The 18,838-nt window shown below is 48.9% G+C and overlaps 1 protein-coding gene across 2 annotated transcripts in view; it reads right to left on the reverse strand.

The window, feature by feature from the left end:
- Positions 1-13,014: 13,014 nt before the first annotated feature.
- The window catches only part of WBP11 (WW domain binding protein 11), a 130,196-nt gene continuing 124,372 nt past the window's right edge, over positions 13,015-18,838 (reverse strand). The window contains exon 13 of one of the 2 annotated variants that reach the window (XM_029590471.1): positions 13,015-14,041. In XM_029590471.1, the coding sequence (XP_029446331.1) occupies positions 13,629-14,041 (413 nt within the window). In that variant the 3' untranslated portion in view covers positions 13,015-13,628. The remainder of the gene's footprint in view (positions 14,042-18,838) is intronic. The other variant, XM_029590470.1, reaches the window with a different exon arrangement.

Below are 18,838 nucleotides of genomic sequence, written 5' to 3' on the forward strand. Positions count from 1 at the left end.
ACGCGGCGTGCTGAACACACCGCCAATAGGAACACCATCTTCAAGGTTAGAGAATGAAGAGACAGGCCCCGAAGGGGTCTGAAGGTGGATCCCGCGAGGAAATCCAAAACCAGGTTGAGGTTCCACAAAGGTACAGGCCACTTCAGTGGCGGACGGATATGCTTGACTCCTTTCAGGAAGCGAGAAACATCTGGGTGCTTGACAATGGTCTTGCCATCCCTCCTGGGGCCGAAGCATGACAGCGCAGCCACCTGGACTTTGATGGAGCTGAGGGAGAGACCCTTCTGAAGTCCATCTTGCAGGAAATCCAACACAATAGGGATTGTGGTCGCATGTGGATTGGCGCCATGAGTGTCGCACCATGCTTCAAATACTCTCCAGATCCTTACGTAGGTGAGGGAAGTGGAAAACTTACGTGCTCGGAGGAGAGTATCTATCACGGGCTCCGAGCAACCTCTTTTCTTCAGTCTAGCCTTCTCAATGGCCAGACCGTAAGAGAGAATTGAGCTGGATCCTCGTGGAGGATGGGACCTTGACGTAGAAGGTCCCGGAGAGGAGGCAGGGGAAGGGGCTCCCCTGCCAGTAGTCTTCTCATGTCCGCTTACCAGGGTCTTCTTGGCCAGTCTGGTGCCACTAGAAGAACTAGGCCCCGGTGTTTCTGAATCTTGTGGATGATGGCGCCCAGCAGAGGCCACGGAGGAAAGGCGTATAGCAGAGTCCCTGGAGGCCATATCTGAACCAGGGCATCGATTCCGTGTGAGAACGGGTTGCGCTTGCGGCTGAAGTATCTGGGTACTTGAGCATTGGACTTGTCCGCCAGTAAATCCATGTCCGGAATCCCCCAGTGATCCACAATCATCTGGAAGGCTGTGGGTGACAGCTGCCACTCTCCCGGATTTAGGCTTTCTCTGCTGAGGAAGTCTGCCGTGGTGTTGTCCTTCCCGGCAATGTGGACGGCGGAGATGTCCTGAAGATTCGCCTCTGCCCAAGCCATCAGTGGGGCGATCTCCAGAGATACCTGCTGGCTTCTGGTTCCGCCCTGACGGTTGATGTATGCCACTGTGGTGGCGTTGTCGGACATCACTCTGACTGCTCTGTTCTTCAGTCTGTGAGCAAATCGAAGACATGGCAATCGGACTGCCCGAGCCTCTAGACGGTTGATGTTCCACGCTGACTCTTCTCTGTTCCACCTCCCTTGTGCGGTGAGTCCTTCGCAGTGTGCACCCCAGCCGCTCAGGCTGGCATCTGTGGTGAGCAGAGTCCACGTGGGGGAGGACATCTTCGACCCCCTGCTCATGTGGTTGGACTGCAACCACCACCGTAACTGGGTCCGTACTCTGGCAGGCAGAGGTAGGTGCGTGGAATAATTCTGTAGACGGGGGCTCCAGCGAGAGAGCAGGGAGTGTTGTAGAGGTCTCATATGGGCCCTTGCCCAAGGTACCACTTCCAGGGTGGATGCCATGAGACCGAGAACCTGCAGATAATCCCAAGCTATGGGCCGACTGGCTCCCATCAAGTACTGGATACGCGTCTGGAGTTTTAACCTTCTCTTGGTAGTGAGACTGACTGTGTCTGCCTGGGTGTCGAACTGTACTCCCAGGTATTCCAGTGACTGGGAAGGCTGTAGGCAACTCTTGCTGAGGTTGATTACCCAGCCCAAGCTTTCCAGAAGGGCGATCACTCTGTCGGTTGTCCGATGGCTCTCCTCTCGTGACTTCGCCCTGATCAGCCAGTCGTCTAGGTAGGGATGGACCAGGATTCCTTCCCGTCTGAGTGCCGCTGCTACCACTACGACCACCTTGGTGAAGGTCCGCGGTGACGTGGCCAACCTGAAGGGCAGAGCCCGGAATTGGAAGTGGCGTCCTAGAACCTTGAAGCTTAGGTAGCGCTGATGATCCGGATGGATCGGGATATGCAGGTAGGCTTCCGACAAGTCTAAGGCCGTGAGGAATTCTCCTGGCTGTACTGCGGTCTTGACTGAGCGCAGAGTTTCCATGCGAAACCTCGGGACCCTTAAGTATCGATTGACTGACTTGAGGTCCAGTACGGGCCGAAAGGTGCCCCCTTTCTTGGGTACCATGAAATAAATGGAATAATGTCCAGAATTCACTTCCCAGGCAGGTACTGGGATGATGGCCTTCAAGGACAGGAGCCTCGCCAGGGTAGCTTCCAATGCTGCCTTCTTGTGTATGGGACATGAAGATTCCACAAACTTGTCCTGGAGGGAGATGATGAAAGTCCAGATAATATCCCTCTCGGATAATGGCGAGGACCCACTGGTCCGACGTGATCTCGACCCATCTGGGGTAGAAGAGGGTTAATCTGCCCCCTATGGCTCCGTCCCCCAGATAAATCGGCGGATTCTCATTGTGAGGCGCGGCCGGGACCTGAGCCCGGGCCTGCTCCCCTCTTGCGCTGCTTGGTCCGAAAGGACTGATTCCTGGCCTGAGGACGCGGCGCCTGGTAGCGACTCCTGCAAGGAATGAAGCGCTGTGAACTCCTGTCCCTGGAGGGTCTTGGAAAGGCGTGCTGGTTCCTTCTGAACCGATCTTCCGGCAGTCTAGGCATTGGAGAGGCGCCCCATGTACTGGCCAGTTTATCAAGGTTGCTGCCAAATAGGAAAGAGCCCTTAAAGGGCAATCTGGTGAGGCGTGTCTTTGAAGGCGCATCAGCTGACCATTTCCGGATCCAGAGCTGCCTCCTGGCAGCTACGGAGGATGAGATCCCCTTGGCTGTTGTCCGGACTAGGTCTGATGCAGCATCCATGAGGAACGAGAGAGCTGACTCCATGTCTGCTGCTGGAGCGTTGTTCCTGACCTGTGACAAACAGGAACGCGTCACCACTGTGCAGCAGGTTGCGATCCGCAAAGATAGAGCTGCCACCTCAAAAGTCTGTTTCAGAATGGCGTCCAGTCGCCGGTCATGAGGCTCCTTGAGGGTCGCCCCCCCCTGAACTGGAATGGTAGTGCGCTTGACCACAGCGCTAATCAAGGCGTCCACCTGAGGGCACGCCAGCAGCTCCTGGATAGCCGGTGCCAGGGGGTACATGCCTGTCAGGGCCCGACCCCCTTTGAATGAGGCAGCTGGTGCAGCCCATTCTAAATCCATCAGTTGCTGCGCTGCTTGCAGGAATGGAAAATGGCGGGCTGTAGGACGAAGACCTTCCAGCAGGGGGTTCTGCGCAGAGGGTACCGTAGTGCTGGGACCTGTAATATCCAACTCCGCCAGGCACTGAGACACCAGGTCGGAGAGATCCTCCTTAGGGAAGAACCGCCTCATAGTTCTGTATGGCTCAATCCCTGAGGGAAGTTCCCCCTCGTCTGGGAGTTCGGACTCGTCCGGTGAGACCTCCTGGTCCGACTGATCCGGACTGTCTAGCGGCGGGAGGTCCTGCTCACGATAAGGGCGTGAGGGTCCAGGAACAGGATCCGCTGGAGCCGCAACCGCAGCAGCCGCCGCAACCGCAGCCACAGCAGGAACAACAGGAACCGCAGGGCCTGGACGGAAAGCCGTTTGCATCTGTACAAAGGCATGAATCCCCTTAAAGAGATCCACCCAGTAAATGGCAGCTGTCTCTAATCGCCGGGGTACAAGATCCCCCGGGATTCCAGAGTGGTCGAGACTGCCCGCTAAATCCGGGGTAGCCCCTGGGGAACTGTCAGCAAATCGGGGCTGAGACTGGTCCTGGCCCGAGGGCCCCACGGCCTCCTCACATTGGGCACATAGGGAGTCTGGCTCTTCACTGTGCGTGGCTCGAAGCTGGCATGCAGAGCAGAGGCCGAGGGCTCTAATGCCGGAGGCAGGAGGCGCCCCCGCTGAAGACGCTGAGGCGTTCTGTTCCATTGAAAAGTATGCGCTGAATGATATGCAGCAGCAATATACGCTTAACACAACAGGCGCGCACTAATAAGTGGCAGCAATATACGCGAAATACAACAGGCGTGCAATAATAAGCGGCAGCAATATACGCTTAATATAACAGGCGCACAATAATATGCGGCAGCAATATACGCTGAATACAACAGGCGCACAATAATAAGCGGCAGCAATATACGCTTAATATAACAGGCGCACAATAATATGTGGCAGCAATATACGCTTAATATAACAGGCGCTTAATAATATGCGGGCAGCAATATACGCTCAATGATATTCAATATGCTCTCAGCAATAAGCGGTCAGCAATATACGCACAATGATGTATATAATATGCGCTTAGTCATAGACATGCGCCTATCACGGGCGCTCAATACCTGAACAAGGCCCACAAAATGGTGCCCTCCACGGCGTGCCACGCTGCTGATCCTCGGTTCCTCGGAGACCAAAAGTAAGAGATGTACGCCTTACCTGATCCTCGGCGCTTCCCGCTGGAACCCGGGCGGTCTCCGGCTGCGGGGGGAGAGGGCAAGTACCTTCACCGCCGCGTTTGAGGATATGCACCCGCTGCCTCGTCCACGCCGGGACCGAGGCGCCTTGTATGCCTCACCCGAACCTCGCCCGGGGGCTACGTCCCTGCCGCGATTCGGCCACCGGACCGAGGTCTTAAACCTCTGGGGGATCACGGAAATCACCCCGGGAAACTCTACTGGGGGAGGGACCTTAGGGTATCACCGCAGGAGTGCGGGGCTCGATGCTGTAGAAGTAGAAAAATAGAAAGTAGATTTGGAAAACATGCTCAGCGAGCGTGCAGGCTCTCCAAACTGCTTTGGAGACGGAAATTACTAAGTTGCTATGCTTCCTGTGGAGGTATATATACACCCGTGCTGACGTCAGATCCGTCTACAACTGCTAGCACGAGCATACTATACCCATTCGTTCTGAGTCCATCTGGCTACACGACAGGAAAACTCCCTTTCTCAGATGAGCCTCCTGCAACCACTACAGGAGGTGAGAGGATATTTCCATCGGCAAGTGAAGTGGAACCGAAGTCCTGAGACTGCGGGTTCCAATGAGACAGCAGTGAGCACTGAAGAGGACACATATATGCCTCACCCATGGCAGCACTTCCAGGGTTGCCGCCATTAAATCGAGCACCTGTAGATAGGACCACACTGGCGTGCATATAGTGTTCACCAACTGACTGACGCACCTGAGACATCAATTTCTGAATCTGAACTTCCAGCAGGAAAACCTTGCCCTGCCCCATGTCAAACCGAACACCCAGATACTCCAAAGACTGAGATATCTGAAGTCTGCTCTTGGCCAGGTTCACCACCCAAGTGAGCTACTGCAACACGACGATCAACTTTTGAGTCACCAGGCAGTTCTCGTCCTGAGACTTGGCTCAAATCAGCCAGTCGTCCAAGTATGGGTGCACCAGGATCCTTTCTCTTCTCATCGCCTCCGCTACCACCACCATAACCCTTGGAAAATGTCCTAGGGGTGGTGGCTAGACAAAAAGGCAGCGCCCCAAACTGATAATAGCGCACCTACACTGCAAAATGCATAAAAGTGTTAGCGTTCTAAATAGAGGGGAATATGAAGGTAGGTCTCAGATATGTCCAGGGAGGTTAGAAATTCCGACTGCATGGACATTATCACAGAGCACAAGGTTTCCATGCAAAAATGAGTCACCTTCAAATGACAATTGACACTTTTGAGATCCAGGATGGGACAAAAGGAACCCTCCTTCTTGGGCATAACAAAATAAATGGAATATCATCCTATACTTTCTTCAGATGTGGGCACAGGAACCATAGCTCTCAGCCTGATGAGCCTTAGAAGCTTAGACTCCACTGCCAACTTCTTTTGTGGGGAGTGGCAAGGAGACACCATGAACATGTCCCGAGGAATACTGTGAAATTCCAGTGCAAATCCTTCTCGTAGCACCTCCAGGACCCACAGATCTGATGTGCTCTCAACCCACCTCTGATAAGGGAGAGAGCAGCGTCCCCCTATCTCTTGTTCCCGAAGGTGGGTTGGCAAACCTTCATTGGGAAGCTTGGGAAGATCCATCACCCAAGCCCGCTCCTCTCTTGTAATATCTGGGATGAAAGGACTGAGACTTACCAAAAGTCTGAGTCCTCTGAAAGGTCGATCCCCTGCAGGGACGAAACCACTTGGAACCCTGGAGATGACCCCTCATAACAAAGGGGCACTGCAATGTCTTTTTTTTTAATTTTATTTTTATTGCAGTTTTTACAAGAAAACATCTTGCTTGAAATATGGGTTTCAATTCCAATTATATAGGAAAATAAGAAGAAAAGTATTCTTCTACTTTTTAGAAAAAGATTAATCACAAAACCCACAATTTTACAAAGGTAAAAGGGGGGAGAAGCCAAGAATTGAACACAACTTTTTGTAATAATAAAGGTAAACCATTGAACATTAAACCCCATCTCTGTATTTACAGCCGGTTTACTAGGTGGACTCTATCAACACCCTTAACTGGTCTGGTTCTTGAAATACATATCTAGCGTTCCTATAATTCACTAGGCATCTACACGGATATCGTAAGATAAATTGTCCACCTTTAGCCAACACTTCAGGTCGTAATGCTAGGAATTTCTTCCTCCTACTCTGTAGCCCCAGTGAGGTCTGGGAACACCCATTATCTTCTGCCCATAGAATAACGATGTACGTGCTCTAAAGAAGAATTTTAGCACATTATCTCTGTCAGATTGAAATGTAAATGAAACCAATAATGTCCCTCCATTCATTATTTACATATCTTGTGAGCTTTGCAGAAATTCAGACAAATTCAGATTCAAATCAAAATCTTTTGTAGGTATTCCTTCTTTTATTTCCTCCTGTTGGATTTGGTTCCTTTTATTTCCCTGGGGTAAATAAAATGCTTTACTTACAATTGGCATACAAGTATCTGGCATATTAAGTATTTGACGAACATAGTTCTTAAACAGTTCAATCGGTGCCATCGGTGGTATAACAGGGAAATTCAGAATCTGCAAATTCATTATATGCATATTTTCCAAATATATAAGCTAATCTAATTCAGTCTGAATTAATAAACAGTAAAAAGTTGGAATGTTTTCTACTTTATTCAGTCTTGTTTCCACTTCTATGATTCTTTGTTCTTAATGTTCCAATGTATCAGAATTCTTCTTAAGGGTGTTGTTTGTTTCCATTACAACACCCGTCAGCGTTGTAACAGCAGCATCTAGCCTCACAATTGCACTCCATAAAGTATCCAAAGTAATATTAGCTGGTTTTATAATCTTAATCTTACCACTCAGGGTGTTAAGAGTTCCCCCATCAGGTCGTGGACTCACTGTCTCGAGGGTTCCGGGAGATATTTCACCCAGATCTTCTGGCATTGATGTAATCATTTTTACCTTGTTTAGATAATGGCGTATTTGCTGCAGCTCCTCTTCAATTCCTGACATCACACCAACTCTCCCGGCTCTCTTCCTCAGTTTGCCACTTTCTCCTGCTCTCTCGGAGCTCCTCCGTTTCTGGAGTGACTATTTCCAAGACTGCTCCCGGAGGTGTAGGTGTTGCCCGCGCTCCCGGGGTTAATGAGATTTCCTCTGCCATATAAGGGAGACTCCGCTCAAGGTCCCCCTCCAAAGCGGCTGTCGCATTGGGTGTATGAACGGGGGTCGCCATGAAACACTCTTCAATTTTCTTCTGTACCATCTCAAGTTGCTTAAGCATTAAAGGCTCAATTCCCTTGAGTTTAGACTCCCTTGAGGTACAGGCTCACCAAGGAAAGCCCACCTTTAAAACTCACTTCTGGAGTGTTCCACTTAAGATCAATCAACTCCTGCACTTGTTCCAGGAGCAGAAAGAAACAGGTTGCCTTGTACAAGGTGTCCAAGATGGGGTCTTTCTTCTGTATTCCTGTAGTGTCACCTTTGTCTATTTTGACCGTTTTCAGGGTCTGAGTTAACAGAACTGGCAACTCATCCTTGTGAAAAAAAGAGTAGAGTCCTATGTGGCACCAAAGCCAGGTGGAATTCCCCCCTCTTCCAGAGGTGTGGAATCTGAGTCATCCCCAGAATCATTTGACAGTTCATGATCCTCATTCTCCTCTATCTCCTCCAGGACAGCCTCTTTACAGTGCTAACTCGACTTGGGCACCAAATGGGAAGACCTATGACGCGTTCCCTCCTTATGGGGCTACTTAGTCTTTGCTGAATGCCTTTTCATGTAGGCCTGTAAGTCCTGGAAAAAACTCCATCCAGGAGGATGGCTGAAGCCATAGGAGGACCCATAGGACTGAACATGGTGCTCTCCAAGCCCACCCCCAGGGATGTCCCTCCCATCAGGAACAAGGGGACCTGTCCATCATATTGCCTCCTGTGCCCCCCTCCACCGAGTCCTCCACGGGTAGGGGGGATGCACCAACAGCAGCAAAATCCTGGGGAGGCAAATCACTTCGAGCCTCCAGAAAGCATGACATAGGCGAAGTGAGAGTGATGGCTGGATTGCTTTTATATGGCAAGCCGCACAAATAGAAAGATGCTTAGACTTTTTAGCCTCTGGCACCATTATCCTTCATGAAAAGGTGACTCTCTTGTCCACGCAGTCTCCTGCACGCACTCCAATGCCCGCATGGACATACCTACAAGATTCTGCGCTTAAATCAAGGCTGCGGGCTTGTGTGCGTTGACTCTATGCTACAGCCCCATTGCGTGTGCTTGTGCGCAGGAAAAAAATGCCCGCTGCAGCCTAATTGCATTTTCAGTGGCCTAGGCGCTCACCAAGTGGCCAACTGACAGGACCTGCAAAGCGGAGCCTAGGAGCGAATGCTGCCCTAACTTTCTACTTGTGCTACCAGAATGCAGCTCATCTCCACTCTCTTCTGACTCACTGGAGATGTGAAGGGTGGGGGTTTTAGCGCTGAGGGGGAGAAATGACCTGGTAGAGAAAGGGGATCCTTTATTTTACTTGAGTGTAGCCTCCCTAGCCGGAAGCACAATTGGGCCAGCGGTTGCAGGGAGAGAGGGCACAAGCTTTCACCCCTAAGCTCCCCCTTGTCCTCAGACAATCTTTAGAACCTAAATCTGGCCAGGCATTTGGCACAACTGCTCAAGTGAAGGAGGGACTACCTGTGCCATCTTAGGAGTTCAACCTTTTCTCTTTCCTTCTCTTCTCCTTTTTTTCCCCCTGACACGAATAATCCCCACTACAGAGATGCAAGTCCACTATCTGCTGACTTCAGGGCAAGGCAATATGTTGGTGATGAAGCAAGTCAATTTACTTCATCTCCATTTACTGGTAAGAGTGCATATCCACCAGTGAAAATTGGCCTGCCCAACTGCAGAGGAATATTTTTTTTTTGAATTAGAAAGATTTCATAGTGAAAAATCTATCAAAATAAATTTTAAAATGCCACCTCACTTAACCAGTTTCGAAAAACCCTCTTTCACAATACTTACAGTTAGAAAATACATTTAAATGCTAGTTCAATCACCTGGTCACAATAATAGAAAATTATATTGGTTGCAACTGGGAATTCATCTGGAAAACAGCCTAAGAATCCAACAGCACAACACAGAATACTGCATTCATAAAAGTTTAGGCACCATGACCACAGTTAAAATGTTCAAAAATATGAGAAAGCCAAATAAGTTTTCTTCTGTGCTTATTTGGACATAGACATCGCTGGCACATCTGCATTTCAACACCAGACCTGTATCATAGGGCATGTTTTCAAACATGAATAAGGGTAAAACTGGAGATCAAGTAGGCTCTTGCAGCAGGAAGGGAGTGTAGGCAATGTTCCCTCCAAGGAGCAATTAGGTGTGTGCAAATTTTTTTTCATGTGAGCATCAATTTTCTATCCTTGCACCTGTTAACGCTGAAAACGGTATTATTGATGGTGATATGCTTGGCTCGTCGCATCTCTGAATTACTGGCATTTTTGTGTTGGGAACCTTACTTCCAGATGACTCCAGGAGAGTTACAACTTCATATTGTTCCATCTTTCTTGCCCAAGGTAGTCTCAGAGTTTCACTTGAATCAAGCCTTTTCAGTACAGTCCCTAGATAGCACAAGGGCATGGAAGACTACCGTCTTCTCCATTATTTAAATGTCAGTAGGCTTTTGGTGTGGTATCTGGAACTCTCAGAACCAGTTCACAAGACGGACTGCTTGTTTGTTCTTCGCGGTGGAAGGAGGCAAGGCGAACCAGCTTCACGGGCTACCACAGCTTGCTGGATCAAGGAGATGGGTCACGGGAGCTTATGTACAGGCAGGAAAACCATTACCCCTTCAGGTTAAAGCTAGTTCCACTAGGGCTCAGGCAGTATCCTGGGCAGAAGCTAAGCTACCGTCTCCCTTTGACATCTGCCAAGTGGCGATGTGGTCTTCCTTGCACACCTTCTCCAGGTTCTATCGCCTGGGATGCTTGGGCCAGAGAGGACACAGCCTTTGCAAGGGTGGTGTTAACTGGACCGCGGGCAGCCTCCCGCTCCGATCGGGAGTAGCTTTTGTATATCCCATTGGTCCTGAGTCCATATGGCTACACGCTAGGAAATAGAGAAATTATTTACCTGATAATTTTGTTTTCCTTAGTGTAGACAGATGGACTCAACATCCCGCCCACGGCTGCCCAAGAACGGTGCCAAGGAATCTCCCATGAGGTGAATATTGATTCCAAGAGGTTATGGGTAAGTCATCACCCAATCCCTAGATCAGGGCATCTATGATCTTGCTGGGATTCAGCGCTTATGTTTGATTGAGTACAGTTAATGGTTATCTGTTTGAAATCAAGTTTTAATCAAGTTATAATCAAGTTTTAATCTAGTTTGTCAATAGTATGTCCAAAACGGCTTTTGAAGAGTTTACTGAGGGGCTGAGGTCACTGCAGGGGTATAACTAAGGTGACATCAGCTTTGAAACCTGATTCAGTCTCCATCTGCTAGCAGGGGAATATATAACCCATGGCTACACATATATAGAAACATAGAAATGACGGCAGAAGACGACCAAACGATCCATCCAGTCTGCTCAGCAAGCTCCAGTACCCATTTTTTCATACTTATCTGTTACTCTTGTCCCTTTTAAGTAACTTTGTGGTTTTATTTCCCTTCCACCCCCGCCATCGATGCAGATCGCAGTGCTGGAGCTGCATCTAAGTGAAGTATCTAGCTAATTGGTTTGGGGTAGTAACCGCCGCATCAAGCAAGACACTCTGACGCCCGTCCACCCAGCCTGTGCAATTCAATCCTTGTTGGTTGTTGTCTGAATACAAATCTTTTCTTCATTCCCCCTGCCGTTGAAGCAGTGAGCTGCGCTGGACAAGTATTCCAAGTGAAGTATCAGGCTTGATTCAGGGTAGTAACCGCCGCAACAAGCAAGCTACACCCATGCCCATTTGTTTTACCCAGACTATGTAATTCAGTCCCTGCTGGTAGTTGTCTGAATATAAATCATCCTTTCTTCATTCCCCCTGCCGTTGAAGCAAAAAGCTATGCTGGATATGCATTGAAAGTGAAGCATCAGGCCTATTCGGTCCGGGGTAGTAACCGCCGCAACAAGCAAGCTACTCCCCTGCTTCTTTGTGGATGCAAATCCTTTTTTCCACATTTCCTCTTGCTGTTGAAGCATACAGCAATGTTGGAGTTGCATTAACCGAGTGTATGTTTATTGAATAAGGACATTAACCGTGTGTATGTTTATTGAATAAGGATATTAATCTCCAGGTAGTAGCCGTCATTCCCGCAAGCCACCCCCATGCCTCTTCTCTTCATTCACATCCTCTAGACTTTATGGATCCACAGTATTTATCCCATGCCCCTTTGAAATCCTTCACAGGTTTTAGTCTTCATTACTTCCTCCGGAAGGGCGTTCCAGGCATCCACCACCCTCTCCGTGAAGAAATACTTCCTGACATTGTTCTGAGTCTTCCTCCCTGGAGTTTCAAATCGTGACCCCTGGTTCTGCTTATTTTTTTGCAGCGGAAAAGGTTTGTCGTTGTCTTTGGATCATTAAAACCTTTCAAGTATCTGAAAGTCTGTATCATATCACCCCTGCTCCTCCTTTCCTCCAGGGTATACATATTTAGATTCTTCAATCTCTCCCCATAAGTCATTTGATGAAGACCATCCACCTTTTTGGGCGCCCTTCTCTGGACCGCCTCCATCCTGTCTCTGTCCCTTTGGAGATAAGGTCTCCAGAACTGAACACAGTACTCCAGGTGAGGCCTCACCAAGGACCTGTACAAGGGGATAATCACTTCCCTTTTCTTACTCGATATTCCTCTCTCTATGCAGCCCAGCATTCTTCTGGCTTTAGCTATCGCCTTGTCACATTGTTTCGCCAACTTCAGATCGTTAGACACTATCACCCCAAGGTCTCTCTCCTGCTCCGTGCACATCAGCCCTTCTCCCCCCATCGAATACAGTTCTTTCGGATTTCCATACCCCATATGCATGACTCTGCACTTCTTGGCAGTGAATCTCAGCTGCCATATCTTCAACCACTCTTCCAGTTTCCTTAAATCCCGTCTCATTCTCTACACTCCTTCCGGCGTGTCCACTCTGTTGCAGATCTTAGTGTCATCTGCAAAAAGACAAATCTTACCTTCTATCCCGTCCGCAATGTCGCTCACAAAGATATTGAACAGGACCGGTCCCAACACCGATCCTTGCGGCACTCCGCTCAACACTGCTCTCTCTTCAATTTTTTTAAACCAGTAATTTTTGAGCGCCAGTATTAGTGTTGCATTTCTGTAAATAGCACAGAGAAAATAGGCATATGAGCGACTATGTAAAACCTAGGAGCGATGCTCCAAAATCTATGAGCAATCGCTCACGTGCTCAAGCTTCAAGAGAACTATGAGCTTGGGTACATGTGAAGGGTCTTACCATTATCTGCATTCTTGTTCTCTGTTTCACTGTCAGATGTTCCATGTCATAGCAGCAGCTTAGGATGCACAAGGATAGTCACCATATTGGGACAAGGTGAAGGCAGATGGACTCCACAAGTTGAAACTCATGGTGCCAATGGAATGATGGAAAGTAAGAACTGGAGGCTAGGTTGGGGAAGCAAGCCCTTGGAAATGAAGGCATTAATAGTAAAGATGACTACAAAATTGTCAGGCAAACATCTGAGTGTTGCATGTTTTATTAAATACTGAGACACTTCACATACATGGAAAGCTGAAAAGGAACCTTCTACTCAACTGAGGATGCTGAACAGGTTCAGAATGCCTAAATTCTACCCCAAACCTCAGCAGGATATGAAGAGATCCTCTGTCTCAACATGTGGAAATAATGGCAAATTAAAGGCCCCCTACCCCCACCCCCACCATTATTACAAATATATTTACAGCAAAATCCCTCAGAACATAAAATCTCTAAAAAAGTATGAAAATCAAACTCAATCTGTAAACTGTTCAAAAAACTTGTCAAAGGAGGAGTTCACATCTGGACTTTTGACTCAATGTTTCTCCTGAGCATGCCTGTCAGATTCACAGCACACAGCAAATAAGAGGCAGAAGTGGATGGAAACTAGAATTAAGAGCAGATCTGAGATTCTGGTTTTTTTTTAATGAACCACTACCAGCTTTTCAAAACTAATTCAATGAAATCAGAGTTAAACACTGGCCTTTTAGGGTTGAATTCATCATATAATGAGATTTGATAATCTCTCTTTAACAGCTGCTGCTCTCTTATGAGTTTGGATAAAGAAATTAAGAGATTTGCACTCCCTTCGACTACCTAAAGAAGGCCCTCCATTTCCTTCATGAATGCCTCATACATGTCGTCCTTGGTCTGCACAGGCACTGTCACGCCAGCCTTTGGTACTGTCTTAGAGACGTGCACAACTGATTCCTCTTCCGGTTTCTTCTGGGGAGCGGCTGCCTTGTTTTCTCGGCGGACTCGCAGTGCCGTGGGCACGAAGCGCGTGATTTCCGCCTTGGGGTTGGTGATCTGAGGCTTGGCGCTGATGGTGGTTGTGGCCTTCTTCTCAATGGTGGCACTGCTTTCCTCCTGTTTGGGACGCTGGATTAGACTGGGCGGGGCACTCAGTACACCTGGGTTCGGCAGGGGGGCAGGTGGGAAGAGGCCTGGTGGGACAGGGCCAGGTGGGGGTACCAAGGGAGGCCGCAGCAAGCGAGGTGGTGGAATACCTGTATGGGACAAGAAAACAAGAAGAAATATTACAACATTGTCCTGGGAGTTTACAAATCAGATTACCAGTCTCAGGCTCACTGGTATACACAATCCCCTCATAGCTATGATACTGATTGGCAGTGGGTCTGCCACACTGTTGGCCATATCCTTTCATTCTAAAGTATATGGGGGACAGACAAAGATCTAATAGGTATATCTTAGAGCAGGGGTGGGCAGTTCTGGTCCTCGAGGGCCACAAACCAGTCTGGTTTTCAGGATATCCCTAATGAATATGCATGAGAGAGATTTGCATGCACTCTGCCTCAGTTGTATGCAAATCTATGTCATGCATATTCATTAGGATATCCTAAAACCTCGACAGGTTTGTGGCCCTCGAGGACTGGAATTGCCCACCCCTGTCTTAGAGGAAAGGCCGATAGATAAGAGAGATGTAAGAGAGAGACATTTAAATACCTCCAAGGTATCAATATATAGGAAGCAGGCCTTTTTCAACAGAATAGGGGTCATGTGATGAGGGTAAAAGGGCATAGTCTCAGAAGTAATTAAAGGAATTTTTTTTTTTTAACAGAGAGTGGATGCATGAAACAGCCTCCCAGCAGAGGTGGTGAAGAAAAGGACAGTATCTGAATTCAAGAAAGCATGGGACAAGCACAGGAGATCTCTGAGGAGGTGGTAGGAATTGTAGAGCTGAAGAGTTGTTATGGATGGGCAGACAAGATAGGCCACATGGTCTTTATCTGTCATTGTTTTGGAAATATATGTATTTTATTCAACTGGAAAGGTTCACAGCAAAGGTAGCTGTGCTTAAAAACAATAACAGTGATTTTTTGTATTCCTAAGGAATGCCTAATTAGTTGGAAAATGAACACCAAAATTTACAATTTATAAACACCTAAAAACAGAAACTCTAAATATAATTTGTGACACAGTTTCAAAAACAGCTGCTCCTGGGGACTATAGGGAACTGCATCAAAACAACTTATAATAATCAAAAAGTCAAATTTTTCAGTAGAATTAATTGAAATGTTATGTTTATTACACTCATAGATTGCCTTCTTTAAATATAATATCATAATAAAAAATATATTAATGAAATACTAATACATAAAGAATATAACAAATTAATAATCTAGGGGCATAACTCAAACCCACTCCACTCTCACCAAAGGACAGCAGAAAGCGCAGTTGCTTACCTGTTAACAGGTGTTCTCCTAGGACAGCAGGATGTTAGTCCTCACATGTGGGTGACATCATCCAATGGAGCCCGGCACAGAAAACCTTTGTCAAAGTTTCTAGAAGCTTTGACCAGCAGACTGAGCATGCCCAACCTGCTACTATCCGCGTCCATGCGAGGTCCCCCCTTCAGTCTCGTAATATAGCAAAATACGAGCAAAAAAATAAAACAACAAACCGGAAGGAGAACCCAATTCCGTGGGGAGGCGGGCAAGATTCCTGAGGACTAACATCCTGCTGTCCTAGGAGAACACCTGTTACAGGTAAGCAACTGCGCTTTCTCCTAGGACAAGCAGGATGGTAGTCCTCACATGTAGGTGAGTACAAAGCTCCAGACTGCCCCACTCAACTAGAGAGACCAACAGCGACTGAACAAGGTGCCAACGAGCACAACACAACTGCAGCGCTGTAGGTAATCAGGGTGCGGGCTGGGTCCCACAAGAGGCATGAAGCAGGAAGAGTTGGGCTCAGGTCTGGAACAGATTGCGCAGGACAAACTGACCAAATCCACTGTCTTGACGTCCATCCCTGTCTAGGAAGTAATGGGCCGCAAACGTATGAAGAGAACTCTAGGTTGCGACTCGGCAAATTTCAACGACGGCGACTGCACGCAAATGAGCCACTGACATTGCCATAGCCCGCACAGAGTGAGCTTTTACTCTGCCGGCTAGCTGAAGGCCTGCCTGCGCGTAGCAGTAGGCAATACAATCCGCCAGCCAGTTGGACAAGATCTGTTTACCCACTGCCACTCCCAGCCTGTTGGGAGTCAAAGGACACAAAAAGCAGGGTGGACTGTCTGTGGCTCGCCGTGCAGTCCAGGTAGAATGCCAAGGCCCGTTTACAGTCCAAGGTGTGAAGTGCCCATTCCCCTGGGTAAGAATGAGGCCTCGGAAGAAAGGTGAGGAGAATGATGGACTGATTGAGATGGAAATCAGTCACGATCATGTGGGATGTGTACACAAGACCACACGATCGTGAAAGAATTTCGTGTATGGTACGTAAGTGACCAGGGCCTGAAGTTTGCTGACTCTATGAGCTGAAGTGATCGCCACCAGGAATATGACTTTCCAGGTGAGGAACTTCAGGTCACAGGACAGCAGCGGCTTGAAAGGAGGTCGCATGAGTCTTGCCAGGACAATGTTGAAGTCCCAGGACGCAACTGGGGGTGAAGGGGGGGGGGGGGGGCTTCAGCTGGAAGAGACCCCGCATGAAATGGCCCATTAAGGGTTGGACTGAAATGGGTGTGCCAGCGACATCTTGATGGTACATGCTGAGGTGCACTCTGACAGAATTGGTCTGCAGTCCAAACTTGGACAGGTGTCACAGGTAGTCCAGCAGGTGGGGGAGGGGGCATGAGAAAGGGTCTAAACCATGACCCTCGCACCAGATGGAAAAATGTTTCCACTTTGAGCTGTACGACTTCCTGGTCGAAGGATTTCGGGACTCCACCAGGACTCAGGAAACACAGTCAGAGATCTGCAAAGGCTGGAGGACTACGTGCTCAACATCCAAGCCGTAAGGGCCAGCGCCCAGAGGTTCGAATGGTGCAGGATGCCCTGATTTTGTGAGATAAGGACGGGCGCTGTCCCCAGCCAGATGGGCGCCTGCACTGACAGGTCCTGCAGAAGCGGGAACCAGACCTGCCGAGACCAAGAAGGCGCCACGAGTATCATGGTCCCTTTGTCCTGCTGAACCTTCAGTGGAGTCGTTGAGAGGAGCGGTAGAGGTGGGTACGCATACAGCAGGCCCTTCCCCAGTGAAGGGAGAAGGCATTGTAGGCCGGATGGCTGTCCCCACTATCAGGGAGCAGAACCTGCTCACCTTGTTGTTGTGAGGGGAGGCAAATAGATCCACATCCGGCGTACCCCATCAGCAGAACAGCTCGGCCACTACCACTGGGTTGAGGGTCCAATCACGTGGTTGGAAAGACCGGCTTAGGTGGTCCGCCAGCACATTGAGGTGACCTGGCAGGTAGGTCGCTAGCAGAGACAGGGCCCAGGTCCACACTTGCACTGCTTCTTGGCAGAGGGGGAACGAGCCCGTGCCGCCCTGTTTGTTGATGTACCACATCGCAACCTGGTTGTCTGACCGGATCAGAAATTCCTTAGACGACAGCTGATCTCTCAAAGCCCACAAGGCGTACCACATTGCCCGAAGCTCCAGGACGTTTATCTGACAGTGGGCTTTGGTGTTGGTCCAGAGGCCCTGTGTGTGGAGACTGTTTGCATGCGCTCCTCAGCCCTGGGGGGAAGCATCGGTGGTAAGGATCACCTTGGCGGAGCGAGCTGGAAGGGAAGTCCTCGTTCCAGGTTGGAAAGATCTTCCCACCAGGACAGAGACACTCTTAGAGGGACACGTAAGTGATCCCTTGTGCGGTATATAAAAAACTTTTAAATAAATAAATAAATAAATAAATAGAGGGACCGTTATTGTGACCAGAGCCTCGAGTTGTTGTGCCTGTTGCACGCCTTTGGGTACATTTGGTGCATGTTCGGACATCCTCAGCTCGGTACTCACCCATATGTGAGGACTACCATCCTGCTTGTCCTGTGAGAAAGCAAATGTTGCTTACCCTGTAACATGTGTTCTCACAGGACAGCAGGATGTTAGTCCTCAAGAAACCCGCCCGCCGACCTGCGGTGTTGGGTTCGTAACATTTTATTATTTTATTTTTCAGCACTGCCTGTAGCTTTTAAATAAGACTGAAGGGAGACCCCTGCTGGCTGCAGGGTTAGTGCCATGCTGGGCATGCCCAGTAGGGGCCAGTCAAAGTTCTGGAAACTTTGACAGAAGTTTTCCGTGATTGGGTTCCATCCTGTGATGTCACCCATATGTGAGGACTAACATCCTGCTGTCCTGTGAGAACCCCTGTTACAGGTAAGCAACATTTGCTTTCCTTGCAGGCTACCCTTGTCCGCAACATTCAAAGGGTCCCAGCCCACCTTCTGCTCCGTCTACTGGGCCACATGGTGGCCTCTGTCCATGTGACTCCTTTGGCCCGCCTTAAAATGAGGAGCCCTCATTGGACTCTACAGTCCCAGTGGCGGCAGGCATCTCAGGACCTTTTGCTTGTGCCGTGTCCAGACTGAGGCCTATGAAGTCCAACTGAGGGGACGGACAGAGGTGCGACTTGGGGAAGTTTATAACAAACCTCACCGTCTGCAGGGTCTGTAGTCAAGACCAAAGCTTGCAAGGCTCCGGAGCGAGATTAGATCCTGACCAACCAGTCGTCCAGGTGTGGAAACACATGGACCGAGCAACACCTGAGGTAAGCAGCCACCAACGCTAAGCACCTGGTGAAGATGCGGAGGGGCTGATGCCAGCCCGAAGGGCAGCACTTTGAACTGATAGTGTGCTCTCCCCACCACGAAGTGGAGATACTTCCGGTGGTTGGGGACAATCGCAATGTGCGCGTAAGCCTCCTTGAAATCGAGGGAGCAAAGCCAGTCTCCTGAAAACCAAGGGAACACTGAGCTCTCAACTCTGATCTCATGGATCTGATGGTTTAACGTGATAAAAGCTGAGGAGATATCTGCGAATAAGATAAGCAAGTAGCTAAT

Source organism: Rhinatrema bivittatum, chromosome 2 (genome assembly GCF_901001135.1).
Source record: "Rhinatrema bivittatum chromosome 2, aRhiBiv1.1, whole genome shotgun sequence".
NCBI lineage: Eukaryota > Metazoa > Chordata > Amphibia > Gymnophiona > Rhinatrematidae > Rhinatrema > Rhinatrema bivittatum.